General features: G+C 52.7%; 1 protein-coding gene across 2 annotated transcripts; it reads right to left on the reverse strand.

Annotated features, from left to right (window-relative positions):
• Positions 1–4,676: 4,676 nt before the first annotated feature.
• Positions 4,677–11,727, reverse strand: LTBR (lymphotoxin beta receptor). 2 transcript variants are annotated; one of them, XM_017546159.2, is made up of 10 exons: positions 11,311–11,727; positions 11,084–11,180; positions 10,611–10,736; positions 10,375–10,527; positions 9,882–9,978; positions 9,604–9,701; positions 7,560–7,667; positions 7,265–7,290; positions 5,898–6,126; positions 4,677–5,568 (listed from the first exon to the last, which is right to left on the reverse strand). In XM_017546159.2, exons 1-10 carry the CDS (start codon positions 11,404–11,406, stop codon positions 5,303–5,305), a joined length of 1,296 nt encoding a protein of 431 aa, XP_017401648.1. In that variant the 5' UTR covers positions 11,407–11,727; the 3' UTR covers positions 4,677–5,302. The 2 variants fall into 2 exon arrangements, with proteins under 2 accessions (XP_017401648.1, XP_017401649.1); XM_017546160.2 differs by having other exon boundaries at positions 11,314–11,691.
• Positions 11,728–16,390: the final 4,663 nt, after the last annotated feature.

Here is a 16,390-nt window from a genome sequence, read left to right on the forward strand (position 1 = left end):
ATTCGTATATATTTGTTTGACTATGCATAAATTATCTCTGGAAAAGTATCAGAAACAGTAACATTGGTTGCTTCCAGGGCAGGGACCTTGGTGGCTGGGGGGATAGGAGTGAAAGAGAGACATTCCACTGTTTACTCGGATACTTTTTTACTTTTGACCCATGTGAATAAATTATCCATCCGAAAGAGAGGAAATAAACACAATTAAAACTAAAAAAGAAAAGGAAAACCTGACACTATGATTTACACAAATGGGAATTTTTTTTCTGTCATAAAAAGAAGCCCAGACCAGGTATGGTGGCTCACGCCTGTAATCCCAGCACTTTGGGAGGCCAACGTGGGTGGATCACCTGAGGTCAGGAGTTTGAAACCAACCTGGTCAACATGGTGAAACCCCGTCTCTACTAAAAATAGAAAAATTAGCCGGTTGTGGCGGCAGACGCCTGTAATCCCAGCTCCTCAGGAGGCTGAGGCAAGAGAATTGTTTGCACCTGGGAGGTGGAGGTTGCAGTGAGCCGAGAGCGCACCACTGCACTGCAGCCTGGGCAACAAGAGCAAAACTCCATCTCAAAAAAAAAAAAAAAAAAAAGAAGTCCAGAAGGAGGTGCTGTGCTTACTTACTGTTGATTTGGGTGCCCAGTGATGCCTTGGGAGCTAGGTTCTTCCTTGTCTTCCAGGTCCTCAGAGGATTAGCTTTTTATTTCCATGGCTGTTTCCTCATGATGGCAAGATGGCTGCCATAGCTCAGAAATGATGTTGTCACACACAACATCCCCTAAACAAAAAATAAGGCAAGCCAGAAACTTTCTCCTAATGATGCTTTTTATCCTGGAAAGAAAGACTTCCCTGTGCATGTCATTGTACAATCGCAAAGAAGAATGAGTTTATCGGATCCTGAGATTGGGGGAAAGGCCTCTCCTCCTAACGTCAGGGAATCTCTGCTCTGGTGGAGAAATGGGGTTCTGTCCTTAGGAAATGTGCACAAGTCTGTTAGGCAGGCAGCAGAAAGAGTCTAGCACAGCTGTCTATGTGAATCGCTTCATCTTTTGAAAAGGGAAATTCTTACTGACCCTTGGTGGGCTAACCCTGCCAGTACCTACAGTGCTTTCTGCAGGAAAAGAGTGGACTGAGCCTCCTGTGAAGTCTCAGACTGGTGGGGAAGCTGAACGCCCACCTCCCATCCACTATGTCCACTGGAGAAACAGAACATCCAGGGGCTCCTGTGTGTGTGGTGCTGTGCAGGCTTAGGGGAGGAGTGGCGTGGTCGGAGAGCAGCCGTCCCCTTACCGTCTGATCGTGGTTTTTCTTAGCTCTGCCGTCTCAAGGGATACACAGCTTCACTCCAAGTTCTGGGATATTCAGGGTGGTAAACTTGCCATGGGATTGTTGCTAGTTGAAATTATGTCGGGGGGGAGAGGAGCTGGATAACTCCTGCCTCGACATTTGGTTGATGCCACTCTCAAAAAGGGAAATTCTGAATTACCCCGTGCTCCCCCATGTCCCTGCGCTGCTGCTCTGTCCCGTCTCATCCACCTTTCTTCTGGACTTCAGCCTCAGCCCCCTCACGGGGATCCCACCGCCATGTGGATGTGGGTTGGACCTGGTGCCAGCTGTCTCCTCCCTGGGGTAGAGGATTAGGGTTCTCACAACTAACCATTATCCCATTGCCCATGGCCGTGGCATCCTGTTGCGTCTTTTGAAGGCCACCATCAAAAGGCTATCTGTGGGTTTTCTATCAGCTTTTCCTTCTAGACAGGAGCTCCCCTCCATGTGGCCTGTGCTCTGTGGATGTGTCCTGGAGCCTGTGCTGACTCAGCAGTGGCAAAATAGGCAGCGGCAGTGCTGTGGGTGGAATCGTGGCCCCTCCAAAATCCATGTGCTGCAGCTGTAGTTCCCAGGGCCTCAGAATGGGACCTTCTTTGGAGACAGGGGTTTGCGGAGGTGATTAAGTCAAAATGAGGTCATCAGGGTGGGCCCTAATCCACTGAGAAGATTAGGACACACTAACGCAGAAAGGAAAGACCATGTGAAGACACAGGTGGCAGGAAGGCCACCATCAGCAGGCCAAGGAGAGAGGCCTCCGAGGACACCAAGCTTGCCAACACCTTGACCTCTGATGTCCAGCCTCCAGAACTGTGAGAAGATAAATCTCCGCAGCTTAAGCTGTCCACTCTGCAGTACTTTGTTATGGTGGCCCTAGAAAATCAATATAGGCAGGCGGGGTGCGGTGGCTCATGCCTGCAATCCTAGCTCTTTGGGACGCTGAGGTGGGAGGATCACTTGAACCCAGGAGTTTGAGGGTTTCACACAGTCCTGGGCAACATAGCAAGACCCCATTTCTTTTTGTTTTTTTTGAGATGGAGTCTTGCTCTGTCATCAGGCTGGAGTGCAGTGGGGGGATCTTGGCTCACTGTAACCTCCGCCTCCCGGGTTCAAGCAATTCTCCTGCCTCAGCCTCCTGAGTAGCTGGGACTACAGGCACACACCACCACGCCTGGCTAATTTTTTAGTATTTTTACTAGAGATGGGGTTTCACCATGTTGGCCAGGCTGGTCTTGAACTCCTGACTTCATGATCCACCTGCCTCAGCCTCCCAAAGTGCTGGGATTACAGGCATGAGCCAACGTGCCCAACCTACCTGCCTATATTTTTTTTAGAGCCAGTGTCTTGTTGTGTTGCCCTGGCTGGAGTTCAGTGGCACAGTCATGGCTCTTGTAGCCTCAGCCCCTAGGCTCAAGTGACCCTCCTACCTCAGTCTCCCCTATAGGTGCATGCCACCACACCTGGCTAATTCTTTTTGAAATTTCTGCATATATATATATATATACAGGTATGATTGTAAATGTGAATGGTGTCACAGAGGGCTGTGCTTTAGCACCATTTCTCTCAAAATATTTTCCTCCTTTTATTTTGTTGAAAAATGTATAACATTTGTTTTTCTAATCTAAACTATTAAGAATCCATGCAGTCTGGCCCCAGCATATTGCAGGGGCAGGAGGATTTAACTTTATTTAAAGATACAGCTCACCATTATTTACTTCTCAAAAAAGGAAGTTGGAGCTGATGCTTTTATGGTCAACCTTAAATGACCCATCCACTCTGTTGGATCAGACGCCTTCTGAGGTGTGTGTTTTGCAGCCGCCCCGTCCTGACGAGCCCCAGCAACAGAGTTCTTCACATCAGATCCATGACAGTGGCCTTTTATGGAAAGAGCAGCCAGCCGGCAGCGGCTTCCTAACAATCTTGCAAGCGAAGATCTCTCTACGGAGTACGCATGGGAGAGAATTCAGGGGTGGGGAGGGGCACGGCAAACGTTTACTAATAAGGGGGCTTGAGGGGATTTAAAGCCCTTTTTGGGCAGTGGCGGTGGGGGGGGAGGATAACAGAAGACAAAAAGAAACCAAAAACATAAAAGTCATAAATACTCCTTCTGAGCCAAAAGGAGGCCAGCTAGATTTCTATTCACCAACAAAATGTGAACTTGAGCTGTCTCATTGTATGTATGACGTGCACACCTCGGGTCAGGCACGGTGGCTCATGCCTGTAATCACTGCATGTTGAGAGGCCAAGGCAGGAGGATTGCTTGAGCCCAGGACTTCGAGACCAGCCTGGGCAACACAGGGAGACCTCATCACTACTAAAAATACAAAAAAATAAGGCTGGGCGCAGTGGCTCATACCTGTAATCCCAGCACTTTGGGAGGCCAAGGCGGGCAGATCACCTGAGGTCAGGAGTCCGAGACTAGTCTGACCAACATGGAGAAAACCCGTCTCTACTAAAAAAAATACAAAATTAGGTGGGCATGGTGTCACATGCCTGTAATCCCAGCTACTCGGGAGGCTGAGGCAGGAGAATCGCTTGAACCCAGGAGGTGGAGGTTGTGGTGAGCCGAGATCACACCGTTGCACTCCAGCCTGGGCAACAAGAGTGAAACTCCATCTCAATAAAATAAAATAAAATTAGCCGGGTGTCGTGGTACACACGTATAGCCCCAGCCACTTGGGAGGCTGAGGCAGGAGGACCCCTTGAGCCAGGAGTTCAAAGTTGCCATGACCTGAGATAGTGCCGCTGCACCACAGCCTGGGCAACAGAATGAGACTCTGTCTCCAAAAAAAAAAAGTGCACACCTTTCCTTTCAACCAACCTTGGAGAATATTTTTCACTTTGCATGAGGCTAGATGTTTGAGAGTTGACTGAGACGTAACACCTGTGGAACATGAAGAGATCTGATGATCTGAGAGGGCCAGACCATTCTACCCATTCAGAGAAATTCTGGAAGGGCGCGGCATATGAAGTGTTTTTTGTTTTGTTTTGTTTTTTAACCCAAGAGACCTCTAAAAGCCAGGCTAACTGGGTGCAAATCCCAGCTTTGCATTTGCAGCTGAATTGGGAAAGTTACCTCTCTGTGCCTCAGTTTCCTCATTTGTTAAATGGGAATCGTATCTACCTCATGAGGTTATTGCAAGGATTCAATAAGTTAGTATTATAAAGCATTGAGTGCACTGCCTGGCACGTTGTCAACCATCACTGACTAACAGTTCTTATTGGACTACACCCACCAGTTCCTCACTGAAATACCTTTATGGGATTATATTTTAGTGTCTTGACCTTTGTCTTTGAGATTGTCCCCATGGAATAGTATTTCTGTATAAATCCCAAGAAAATCAGTCATCTGGGTCCGGGTCCCATTCTCTTTATTTGCATGTGATTACAACATAAATACACTCGCCGTTTTCCTCCCCTTCCAAAACTCTTCCCCATACCTAGCAGTCCTGCCCAATCCGTTGTTAGCAACTCCCTTTCCTCTCCTCTAGGATGGGGGGAAGGAGATCCTCCCTATAATTTCATCATGCAGGGTCTACCTCAGTCCATGTGAAGTGTGGAACCCCAAAGGGCCTCTGAAACTTTGGGATGAGCACCACGAATCCTTTAGAGGGCCCGGTGACGTCCTTGCAAGTGACCGCGTGGCGGCTCCCTTGGTGCCGTGCTCCGGTGCAGCATGCCATGGTGGGCAGCAGTTGGCATCCTGTGCCCTGTCCATGCCTGAGGCTGAGCAGCCCCGGTGGGTGGGTGGGCCTGCCAGGAGGCCTCAAGTTTGCTCCGGCAGTAGGGAGAGTCCTGTGGAGGGCACGGTATCCAGCCAGTGCCCACCTGCTCTCAGAGGTGTCTGAGCCTCAGTCCCTTAGGACTCTGCCTCCCCAGGCCCTACCCAGGCCCCCTGTGAATCCCATGTGGGTAGGGCGGCCTCAGGGGAGAAGGTGCCCTGTGCCTCTCTTCTTCTGCCTTTTCCCAGACATCATCAGTCACGGATGACAAACTGGGTGACTGTTAGAGGGTACGGCATCACAGTGCTCCGTCTCTGCCAGGTGCCAAGCCTTGCCGTCTTCCTGTGAGGGTGTAGAGAGCCAGGGAGGGCCAGGGTCCCCCTCTTCGGGAATGGGGTATGGAGGTTCTGGGGTAGCTGGGGGATCTCCAGGGCCCGGTGGTCCCCCCAGTACTGGTCCATTGTAGATGTAGATGTTGCCTGTGATTGTCATAGACCCGCCGGTGACATGAATGCCATTGGTACCTGTGGGAAGGGAGGCAGAGTGTTGAGGAAGGAAGGCCCCTGATTCAGGCCCGCTGCTTCTTGAATTCTCCTTTTCTTCTCACCTTCCCCTGCCCCCCCAAAACCCGGCCAGCCCCTCTCCTGCTTGCTGCTGGTTTCTTGAGCTCTGTGTTCATTTCTCTGTTTCTGGGTTTTCCAGTCTCTTCCTTCTTCTCTAGCTGTGACACTGGCTGGCAGCGGAGTCTCTGTCCCTGTCCCTTTTTATTTCATCTGGCCCACAGTGTCTCTCTCCCAGCCATCCCTCCCTCCCCAGCCCTCCCCACACTCTCTTCTCCCTGCCCCAGGCTCACCATGGGGCACCTGGCCCTGCTCCCCAGGTTCCACCTGTGGCTCCCTGATCTGACCCAGAGGACTCTGCTGTTGCAGCATCCCTTCCTCCAAAGCTGAGTTTGTGGGGAGCCCAGTGGAGACTGGGGAGACGTCTCCAGAGTTGGGCAGCAGTGGCTGTTCCAGGTCAAGGGAGTGTAGATTGGCCTTCGGAGGCTCCCAGCTTCCAGCTGCGGGATTGGACCCCTCTCCCTGCAGGAGACAGACGGAGACCCAAACAATGACAATGACGAGGGCCCCAGACCCACCCTCTCTTTCTTTCTTTCTCTTTTTCTCTCCTCCCTCCCTCCCTCTCTCTTTCTTTCATTCTTTCTTGAAAGGGTCTGGCTCTGTTGGCCAGGCTGGAGTGCAGTGGTGTGATCATAGCTCACTGCAGGCTCACGGACTCTGGGACTCAAGTGATCCTCCAGCCTGAGTAGCTGGGACCGCCGGGTTAACTTTCTGTTTTTCTGAGACAGTCTCACTCTTTTGCCGGAGTGCAGTGGTGTGATCTTGGCTCCCTGCAACCTCCACCTCCCAGGTTCAAGCAATTCTCCTGCCTCAGCCTCCTGAGTAGCTGGGACTACAGGCACACGCCACCATGCCTGGCTAATTTTTGTATTTTTAATAGACATACTAAAAACGGTTCCGCCATGTTGGCCAGGCTGGTCTGGAACTCCTGACCTCAGGTGATCCGCTTGCCTCAGCCTCCCAAAGTGTTGGGATTACAGGCGTGAGCCTCTGCGCCTGGCCCTGCTGGCTAAAACTTGAAACAACATTTTGGGTAGAGATGGGGTCTGGCTGTGTTGCCCAGGCTGGCTCATCTTTCTTTAGTTCCCACACCCCACTCTGTGCTTTGGCAACTCATGGTGTGCCTCTGTTCCTCCCCACACCCCCTGCCTCAGGGTCTTTGCCCTCGATGCTCCTTCTTCCTGGAGGACGTCCCCCCCAGATAGCCCCATGGCTGGCTCCTCGCGTCTTCAGCTCTCTGCTCAAATATCACCTTCTCAGAGAGGCCTTCACTGTCCACTCAGTCTAAAATACCCCCATCCTTTGCCACTGTCACTCACTGGCTCCTTCCCTGCTTTATTTAGCAATTATACCCCCGATATATATTTAACTTTATTCTCGCTCCATCAGTATGTCAACTCCAGGAAAGAAGGCACTATGTTTTGCTCACTGCTGTACCCATTGCGTGTAGGGCAGTGCCTGGCACATGGCATGTTCAGTAAGTCATCAGCTGAATGAATGAATGAGTGGGAGTCAGCCTGTACACTCTTTTCCTGTCTGCTCCCACCTTGTCCCTCATCACCTCTTCCCCTCCTTGCTGCCTTCTCAGCCCCGCCATTACCTCGGGATGCCTCTTGAGCAGCGACCCTGCAATGGAGAACAAAATGGGTGTCGGCTCTCTGGCAGGCCTGAGACCTAGCCTTTCAGCCTCCACGCCCCACCCAATGTGCAGCAACTTGACCACTGTCACTCTCATCTCCAGCCTCAGAATAAGCAGCTGGATGGAGATAAGGATGCCTATGTTGGGGGTGGGCATTGGGAGTCTCGAGGGTGTGGAGGGCTGCACTGGGGAAGTTGAATATTCCTCCCTCGGGTTCCCACCGCCACCCCATCCACTGCATACAACCCCTTCCTACCCAGTTTCCTGCAGAGAGAAGGGTGACTCTTCCAGATGCAGGCGAAGACAATGGCGAGGACCAGAAAGAAAGCCAGCGGCAGCAGGATGGCCAGCATCAGCATGGTTCCTGCCAGGAAAGCAGACAGGAGGGGTGATGACAGCCCCCAGAAAGGCAGAAGGGAGGAGGAGAAGGAGGAGCTTTCCAGATCCCTGCGCAACCCAGACAGAGAAAAGGGAGCAGCTCTTTTCCTTCTAGCCACACTGCAGCTCCTAAGGGCAGAATGAGAGAAACTTCCCTTGGGTTACAGAGAAGGGGAACCAAGTCAGACTTGGGGACCTCTTGGCAGTCGGGAGAGACTGTATCATGGATGGACCTATTTGGGGGTGGTGCTGGTGCCCTCCTGCTCAGAGACCAAGATTGAGCAGGCTTGTGCATGTGGGATGGGAGCTTGGGCAGTTGATTTTCAAGGTCTGGGAGTGGGACTGGGAGACAGTAGGGAAGGGCAGGGCTTGGGGTTGTAAACAGACACAGGGTAGAGCCACATTTCTGTGGCCTCAGCCATTGCACAGAGGGGCCGCTGTAGAGGGGCTAGGGTTGCCCTGCTGTACCTGTGGGGGTGTTTACAGGGGTGAGAGAGTGGGGAGCCTTGTTTCTGAACTGTCTGTGGTCGCCTGAGAGAGCAGGGTTTGCAAGTTTTCCACCCCTTGCTCAGGGCAGGTTCTTGGGGGGAAGAAAAGAGAGGCTGGGGTTCAGCTTCTCCAGCTTTGATCCATGGCAGCGGGTAATTGCTCTTTCTCTGGGTGTCAGTGCTGCCAGCAATAGCATGGAGTCTCCGGTGGCCATCAGGTACACCTGGGCCAGCGTGGGAGGACTTGGACATTTGTATTCGGGCCATTTTGCCCCTTCTGATTCATGCAGCTCTGTAGCCTAAGGGAATGTGGAATGGGAGGCCTGGGGAGAAATTGGACTGGGAGTCTGGACCATGGTTTCCTGCCAGCCATGCGACTTTTAAGTCATTCGTTTCTTTGAGCATCAGTTTCTCATACATAAGAAGAGGTGAGCTTACATACTCTCCAAAATTCCAGCTCTAAAATGCCAGTCGTATTTGATACATAGTTAAAAATTAACAGGGCATGGAAAAATACTTATATTGTGGAATGAAAACAATCAGGTTACAAAATATTAAAATTACTCTACTTTTAATAAACAACAACAAAACCCAGTATGATAATCATGCATAGAAAAATGTCTGGGAGGATAGAGGCCACGATGTAAAGAGTGGGTATTCTAGGTGGCGGTTCTGGAGGTGAGTTTCAGTTTTGCTCACCTGAAGTTTCTCATTTTCGAGAGCACATGCAATTCTGACATGGGCTCTGGAGTAAGAAAACCTGAGTGCAGGTTCTAGTAACACCAACGACCGCCTGGGTGGGTGATCTTGGGTGTGCCACTTAACCTCTTTGAGTCTGTTTCTTCCTTCAGTCCATGAGGATAATAACAGAATCTACTTCATAGCATCATCAAGAAGATGAAATGAGTTAGTGAATGTAAAGTGACGACTGGGTGCCCGACACACACACAGCAAACCTTCTGCCAATGAGCGATGTTACAGTCCTTAGAAACAACCTGGAGTCATCTACTAGGCTAGCAAGCCAACCAATCCACAGGAAAAAGTCAAGAAAGAGTCAAATGGGAATCTTCTGTCTAATGATAATAGTATACAGTCTACTAAAGAGGCATTTGGTCTAGGAAATGGAGTGCATGATGCTGACATGCCCAGAATGTTGACAATAATGGTTATCATTACATTTCAGTGTGGGATATTTCCTTGACATAGTATTACAGTATATATAACTTTAAAATTGTGTGTGTGTGTGTGTGTGTGTGTGTGTGTGTGTAAGTAAACTAGCCTAGGGGTACTCCAATTTTTTCCGTAAGGAACTTTTCTTCTTGCCCCAGTTCTGGGAGGGAAGGGTTCATCTTTTCCCCATTTTTTTTTTAAGATATGGGGCATTAAGGCATGTTCCCAGGCACCTCCCTGTGCCCCTCACCCCTGGTCCCTCACCTGACACCTCTGGGGGCAGTGGCTCTAATGGATTTCTGCAGCTTGTGTCGGATTGGGCAGTGCCTGGAGCTGTCTCCACCAGACCTTGGTCCTCACACCTGCAGAGGAAAAAGAGATGATGACCTTTTCATGCTCTGGCCCCGCAGTGCCCAGACTCCAACCGGCATGCGGAGCTGGAAGTGGAGAGTGGAGCACGCGGTGTCAAGGATGGGGGGTGAGGATTGTTAGCAGCTGAGGCTTCTCAGAGGGTGGGAGGGGCACAGTAGGGGTGCACTCACCTGGTGTGGGGCTGGCAGCGGGCACTGGGCGAGGAGGTGTTCTGGAAGTGCCCTGCCTTGCAGGGTATGCAGTGGTTGTTACTGTTACCAACTGCATCTGGCAAGAGAAAGGCGGGCCAGCCAGGGTGAATGGGCAAAAGGGAGGAGCCCTTTGCCCACTGTGAATTTCCTTTAAGCCCCAGGATGGCCTCCTCCTTGCCCATCTGCCCCATTCCGTAGCTCTCACCTTTCCCAAGCTCCGCTTTGCTGCCTACCACTTTGCCCAAACTTCCCAGTGCTGAGAGGAACCCCCTCTTGTGCCCCTTGCACCTGCCCCAGTTCCAGTCCCTCCAGACCCCTTCTGTGATCCTCTGCACGGAATGAGAAGAGGAATTTTAAGCCCAGGAGAACGACCTACGCGGTTGCCGTGGACACAGTACCATGTTCTCTGCTCCTACTCGAGATCCCTGGCACCCAGCCTCCTTCTCACATCCAGCCCTCAGGGACCTCTGACCTTTGAGCTCGGCTTCAGTGCCAGGCGGGCAGTCAGAAAGTCGCTCGCAGTGCGTACACTCGGAGGCCTCGGCAGCGCAGAACATTCCCGGCTGGCAGCGGCACTGGGTCTTCCGTTTGCTTGTGCAGGGGGCAGTCTCCTCGAGACCCATCACTGGTGGGGAGACGGGAGGGCTCAGGGAGGGGCTGAGATCCAGGGGACCCAGCCTCCCCTCCCCCAGGCACATCGTCACTCACCTGGGTCACAGGGGCGGCACAGCTGGCAGATGGTCAGGTAGTTCCAGTACTCATTGTAGGAATTTTCAGCACATGTGGCACAAACCGTGTCGCGGCTGCGGCTGCATTTAGCTGAGACATAGGTGCCTAGAATGTGAGCGGGGCAGTGGAGCCTCAGGAGGTAGGGCTGCACCCTCACCTCCGCTGCCTGTGGGTGACCCCGGCCTGTCCCTCGGCCTCTCTGGCCTCCCATCACCCTGCCTGTGGCCCTCTGGCTCCCTCTCAGAGAGGTAAGAAAAGAGGAGGCCCAGTGGGGAGGGCCAGTCCCAGCTCCTGCAGGTGATGTCCAGGGTTTCCCACGCTCATCTCCAGCAGCCATTTTTCCTGGGGGGACAGTGCTCATCGTCCCGCTGAGGCCACAAGGGGGCTGGAGCCACCCCCCACCCCCGTGACCCGCCTCCGAGGCCCTGCTCTGTCCGGCCACTGCCTCTCACCTGGCGGGCAGCGGGAGCAGCAGATGCGGTGCCTGAGCTCGTAGTATTCCTTTTCCTGGTCCCGGCAGGTCTGGTTCTCCGACTCGTACGGAGGCACCTTCAGAGGGAGATGGAGAAGAGGGGAGGAAAGCTAGGGGTCAGCCCGGGAGGGCGGAGGGAATGAAGCGATGGCTGCCCAGGCCCCTCTTCCCCACCCTCTCCCCCCCCTGCCAGATCCCCTTCCTCACCACCTGGGGCTGGGATGCTGCCAGGAGCCCAGCGAGGCCCAGCACCAGAGGCCCCCAGGCCAGGCCGCGGGCAGAGGTGGCCCAAGGCAGGCGCATGGCGGCCACTCGGCCAGCCGGCCAGCAGCGAGGGGGCCTGGGAGGAAGGCAGGAGGCCCGACGCCCTGGGCAGCGGTGGCGGCAGCGGCCGGAGCCCAGAGCCTGGGACCGGACTCAGGGCCGATGTGCCCCCCGGGGCCGGGAGCGGCCAGGCCGGGCCTCCAGGGCTCCCACGGCGGAGCTCAGGAAGTGGGAGTGCAGCAAGCTGGCTGCGGGGCGGGGACAGGGAGCGCTGGGAGCCGGGCCGCCCTGTCGCAATCGCAGCCAAGGGAAGAGGAACAGGCTTGTCTGCCTCGATGCAGGGCGGGAGGGGTGGCCGGGAAAGCACGTGAGGGCCGCGGGGCCGGAACCGGCCTCCTCCCTTCTTAGGAAGCCCGATCCGAGAGCCGGCTGCGGACAGCCCGGGCCCAGGAGGGAAGGGCGGCGAGTCCCGGGGTCAGCCCTTGGACAAGCATCGCGAGTTCCAGAGTGCACAGGGGACAGCTGGGTGTGGGATCTGGACAGTGAGGGGCTGGGGCCACGGCAGGACAGGCATGGAGAGGGCAGGGCACAGGGACTGCCAGGCTGAGGCCCAGGAGAACCGGCTGGGGCTGGCAGACGTCCCGGGTTCCTGCCCTGCTGTGGGACTTTTTCAGACAAATTACAAGGGACTAGCAAGTCAGCCAGCCCCCTACACTGCCCACCCAGCCCAGTCCACACAGGAGTAGGCACAGGTCACCTAGGAGACCCTTGAGAGCGGCGTACCCAGCCCTGCTCTTTGTCCAAAGCTGGGAGCCCACCGAGTCCAGCCCTCTCCCCTTTAGCATGGAGAGGGAGGCCAAGGGTGACACATAAGGGGACGGGGATTCCAGGGTAGCCTAGTCTGGTTCCTGTCTCCTTTCTTCCCCTCATCTCCCTCACCTCTTAGCAGCCCACCCACCCATGGAGCTACTTGCAGCTGCCCCCTTTTACACGTGGCTCTCTGGTCCCCAAGTTTCTGTCTTCCTAACTCCCACCTGTCCTTGAGGCTTCACCGAGGCTGTGGGGGGGCATCCTCTGCCCTAGGTTACGCAGTCCCCGTGAAGGCTGCCCTCTTTCTGTACCTTGTTGTCTTGTCTGCCTCCCACCAGGCTGTGGGTGCCGCAGTGGCCCAGACTGAATCTTCAAGGCTATGTTCCCCGTGCATAGCAGAGTCTAGCACATACCATGTGCCCAATACGTATTTATGGAATAAACAGGTGATGGCCACATCACAGAGCCAGTCCACGGCAGAGCCAGCTACAATCTGAGTCTCCTGATGTCTAGGTCCCAGCTCATTCCAGCCATCCTGCCACCTCCTTGTGGCTCAGGGGTGTCTCCCTTGGAATGAGGGGCTAAATTCTCTTGAGATAGGTCACTTGGGCACCATCTCCCTCCCTGAAGGACTCAGTTCAGCACTCATCCTTACACTGGTCTGTCTAATTTTGGGTCTGATGTCTGGACAGGCTCTTGGTGCAGGTAATGGGAAGTGTGCATGGGGAGGAGAGATCACAAAAGGGTGAAAGGACCTGCCCAGGCGGTAGGCATTTCACTTGGTGAGGCTCTCTCCCCTCACCTGGTGCAGGCAGCTCGCTGCACAGATGAACCATGGATGGTCGGAAAGGGCAGGAGGATCGGAGCATCGTGGGGCTGCTGCTCCTTCCAGATCCCTAGTGCTGGGGGCTGGATGAGACTCCCCACTGAGGTTGCACATGCGTAAAGGAATGTGTGTGTGGTGACCCTAGGTCCTTTTTTCTGTCTCTTATTTTTGCTTTTTACTGTGGAAATTTCACACCCAAGATAATATACCAAAAGAAAAAAAGTAAGATTGGAAGTCTCCCATATACTCCCTACCCAGCTTCCACTCACGGTCAGTTTCATTTATTCTGTATACCCCCTCCCCCACCAACATACACACTCTTCTAATCCCTCGTGATTATTTTGAAGTAAATCCCAGACATTGTATCATTTCATCTGAAAATATCTCAGGATTGCCGGGAGAGGTGGCTCACACCTGTAATCCCAGCACTTTGGGAGGCTGAGGCGGGCAGATCACCTGAGGTCAGGAGTTCGAGACCAGCCTGGGCAAGATGGTGAAACCCCAGCTCTACTAAAAATACAAAATTAGCTGGGTGTGGTGGTGCATGCCTGTGATCCCAGCTACTCGGGAAGCTGAGGCAGGAGAATCACTTGAACCCGGAAGACGGAGAATGCAGTGAGCCAAGATTACACCATTGCACTCCAGCCTGGGCAACAAGAGCAAAACTCCGCCTCAAAAAAAAAAAAAAAAAAAAGAAAATATTTTAGGATTTTACTCCAGAAGACAGGGACTCCTTTTCTTTTTCTTTTTTCCCCACCCTGTCTTACAGTGCTGAGACCCTGCCTTTAAATCAAGGTATAACATATAATGAAGCACATAAAGCACACTGATCTTACAGATATGGCTCAGAGAATTTTCACTTTTGTGTATTCTTGCATATCCCCCAACTGTTCCAGAACGTTCCTTGTACTACAGAAGGTCGCTGCGTGCCCTTCCCAGTCAAAGCTTCCTGCTTCACAGATAACCACTATGTCAGACCCCATTTAACCCCAGCTGGCTGGACTGTATCCTTCTTTCCGCTGCCAGCCCCAAGCTGGCACTTCAGCCCTCAGGCACTCTCTACCCCCTAAGGAAAGAGCCCTGAAATCTGGGTTTTGATTTTGGCCACATCACTTTATCTCTGTGCACCTCTTTATTGTGCCAGTCAGCCACTGGTTCGCTTGCAGACCTGTGAGATGGAGGTGGGTGGGAGGAGAGAAGCAGCCAGCTATTCCTCCTCTCTCTGCTTTCTGGCTTCACCTGCAGTTGGTTGCCGTCCTCCCTTCCCGCCTACCTGAATCCCATCTCCTACCAGTTCCACACTATTTAGTTCCTGCCACATGGCTCCAAAGGCTTCCTGGTCTTTGATCACTCCATCACCTTGCCATCTTTCCAGGCCTAGAGATGGTAGCTGCTTCCTGCTTTGCTGTTTTCTGAGCTGCCTCCCATAGTGCTTCCATCACCTACGTACCAGTTAGTTTCCTGTGTTAAATTCCTGTTTGTTTGTTTTTTTTTTTTTTTTTTTTTGGTTGGGGGAAACGGAGTTTCACTCTTATTATCCAGGCTGTAGTGCAATGGTATAATCTCGGCTCATCGAAACCTCCACTTCCCAGGTTCAAGCAAGTCTCCTGCCTCAGCCTCCCGAGTAGCTGGGATTACAGGCATGTGCCAACACGCCCAGCTAATTTTGTATTTTTTAGTAGAGACAGGGTTTCTCCATGTTGGTCAGGCTGGTCTCGAACTCCCGACCTCAGGTGATCGGCCCACCTTGGCCTCCCAAAGCGCTGGGATTACAGGCATGACCCACTGCGCCCGGCTTAAATTCCTGCTGTTTGAAAGACTTAGAGTGTTTCTTGTTTCCCAGCTGGATCATGAAAGACAAACCTTACCAATAAATGGCTACTATAAATCCCAGCCTTCTTCAGGAAGATAAAGGGAGACTCACAGGGGTGAGAAATCCATGAGCTCACGTGGGCAGGCATTGTCTTTGCTTCTTTCCTTTTGTGTTCTTCACCAGTCTCCCTGAGGCTGATTTCCACTGGGCAATGCCAGATCCAGGCCAAGTGTCCCAGGACTCCTAGAAGATGTATGAGGGTGGGGCTCTTCTCCCAGGCCTTCTTCAGACGGAGCTGCTGAGAGAGCCTTCATCCCGCAGGCCCATGAGGCATCCAGAAAGGGGGTTGGTGCAAATGGATTCTTCTTTTTTTATTTTTTCAGAGTCTCACAGTCTGTCGCCGGGGCTGGAGTGCAATGGTTCAATCTTGGCTCACTACAACCCCCGCCTCCCAGGTTCAAGCAATTCTCCTGGACTCACCCTCCCCAGTTAAGTAGCTGGGACTACAGGCATGCACCAACAGGCCCGGCTAATTTTTGTATTTTTAGTAGAGATGGTGTTTCGTCATGTTGGCCAGGCTGTTTTTGAATTCCTGGCCTCAAGTCATTCGCCTACCTCAGCCTCCCAAAGTGCAAAGTGCGTGAGTCACTCCACCCAGCCAGGAATGGATTCTTCTAAATCCTCTTTCTTTGTCTCTTCTTTCCCACTCTGCCCTTAACTGACTAGTGCTCTTGGAAAGGGTCTGGCAAACACCCAGAAGTGCATAACTGATGAGGGTCGTCCTTCTCCAGAGTGTTTGCATTTTCAGTGGTGACAATGCCTTGACCCAGTCTTTTCAGCAGTGGTGACTTTGCCCCCCAGAAGTCACTTGGCAATATTTGGAGATAGTTGTGGTCATGAAGGCTCAAGAGGAAGTGCCACTGGCATCTAATAGATGGAAGCCAGGGATGCTGCTAAACATGCTGCGATGCACAGAATTGTAGATAGGACAGAATCATCCTGTCCCACCACAGAGAATGATACAGCTGAAAATGTCAATAATGCCACGGTTGGTAAACCCTGTCTTTTTTTTCTTTTTTCTTTTTTTTTTTTTGAGACAGAGTCTTGCTCTTTCACCAGGTGCCAGGCTGGAGTGCAGTGGCATCATCTCGGCTCACTGCAACCTTGGCCTCCTGGGTTCAAGCAATTCTTCTGCCTCAGCCTCCCAAGTAGCTGGAGCTACAGGCGAGTACCACCAGACCTGGTTAATTTTTGTATTTTAGTGGAGATGGGGTTTTACCATGTTAGCCAGGATGGTCTTGATCTCTTGACCTCATGATCCACCCACCTCGCCTCCCAAAGTGCTGGGATTACAGGCGTGAGCCACCTCACCCGGCCAACCCGGTCTTAACTCAAAGTGATAAACTTCTAATAGTGAGCTTCTAAGTAACCTGCCAGGGCACTAGAGGAAGAGTGGCATTTTTCTGGTCCATCATTTTAGATGAAAGACAAATCTGAGGCTGGACGCAGTGGCTCACACCTGTAATCCCAGCACTTTGGGAGGTGGAGGTGGGTGGATCACAAGGTCAAGAGAT

The sequence above is a fragment of the Cebus imitator genome, unplaced genomic scaffold, assembly GCF_001604975.1.
Source record: "Cebus imitator isolate Cc_AM_T3 unplaced genomic scaffold, Cebus_imitator-1.0 Scaffold187, whole genome shotgun sequence".
In the NCBI taxonomy this organism is placed as follows: Eukaryota; Metazoa; Chordata; class Mammalia; order Primates; family Cebidae; genus Cebus; species Cebus imitator.

What these genes read in the sequence shown, in the direction of transcription:
- LTBR (XM_017546159.2), bottom strand. Translation starts at nt 11,406, where the DNA reads ATGCGCCTGCCTTGGGCCACCTCTGCCCGCGGCCTGGCCTGGGGGCCT. An exon ending in CTGCTCCCGCTGCCCGCCAG is followed by an intron (nt 10,737 to 11,083) that starts GTGAGAGGCAGT and finishes CTCACATTCTAG; the next exon opens with GCACCTATGTCTCAGCTAAA. An exon ending in GTGCCGCCCCTGTGACCCAG is followed by an intron (nt 10,528 to 10,610) that starts GTGAGTGACGAT and finishes TCTCCCCACCAG; the next exon opens with TGATGGGTCTCGAGGAGACT.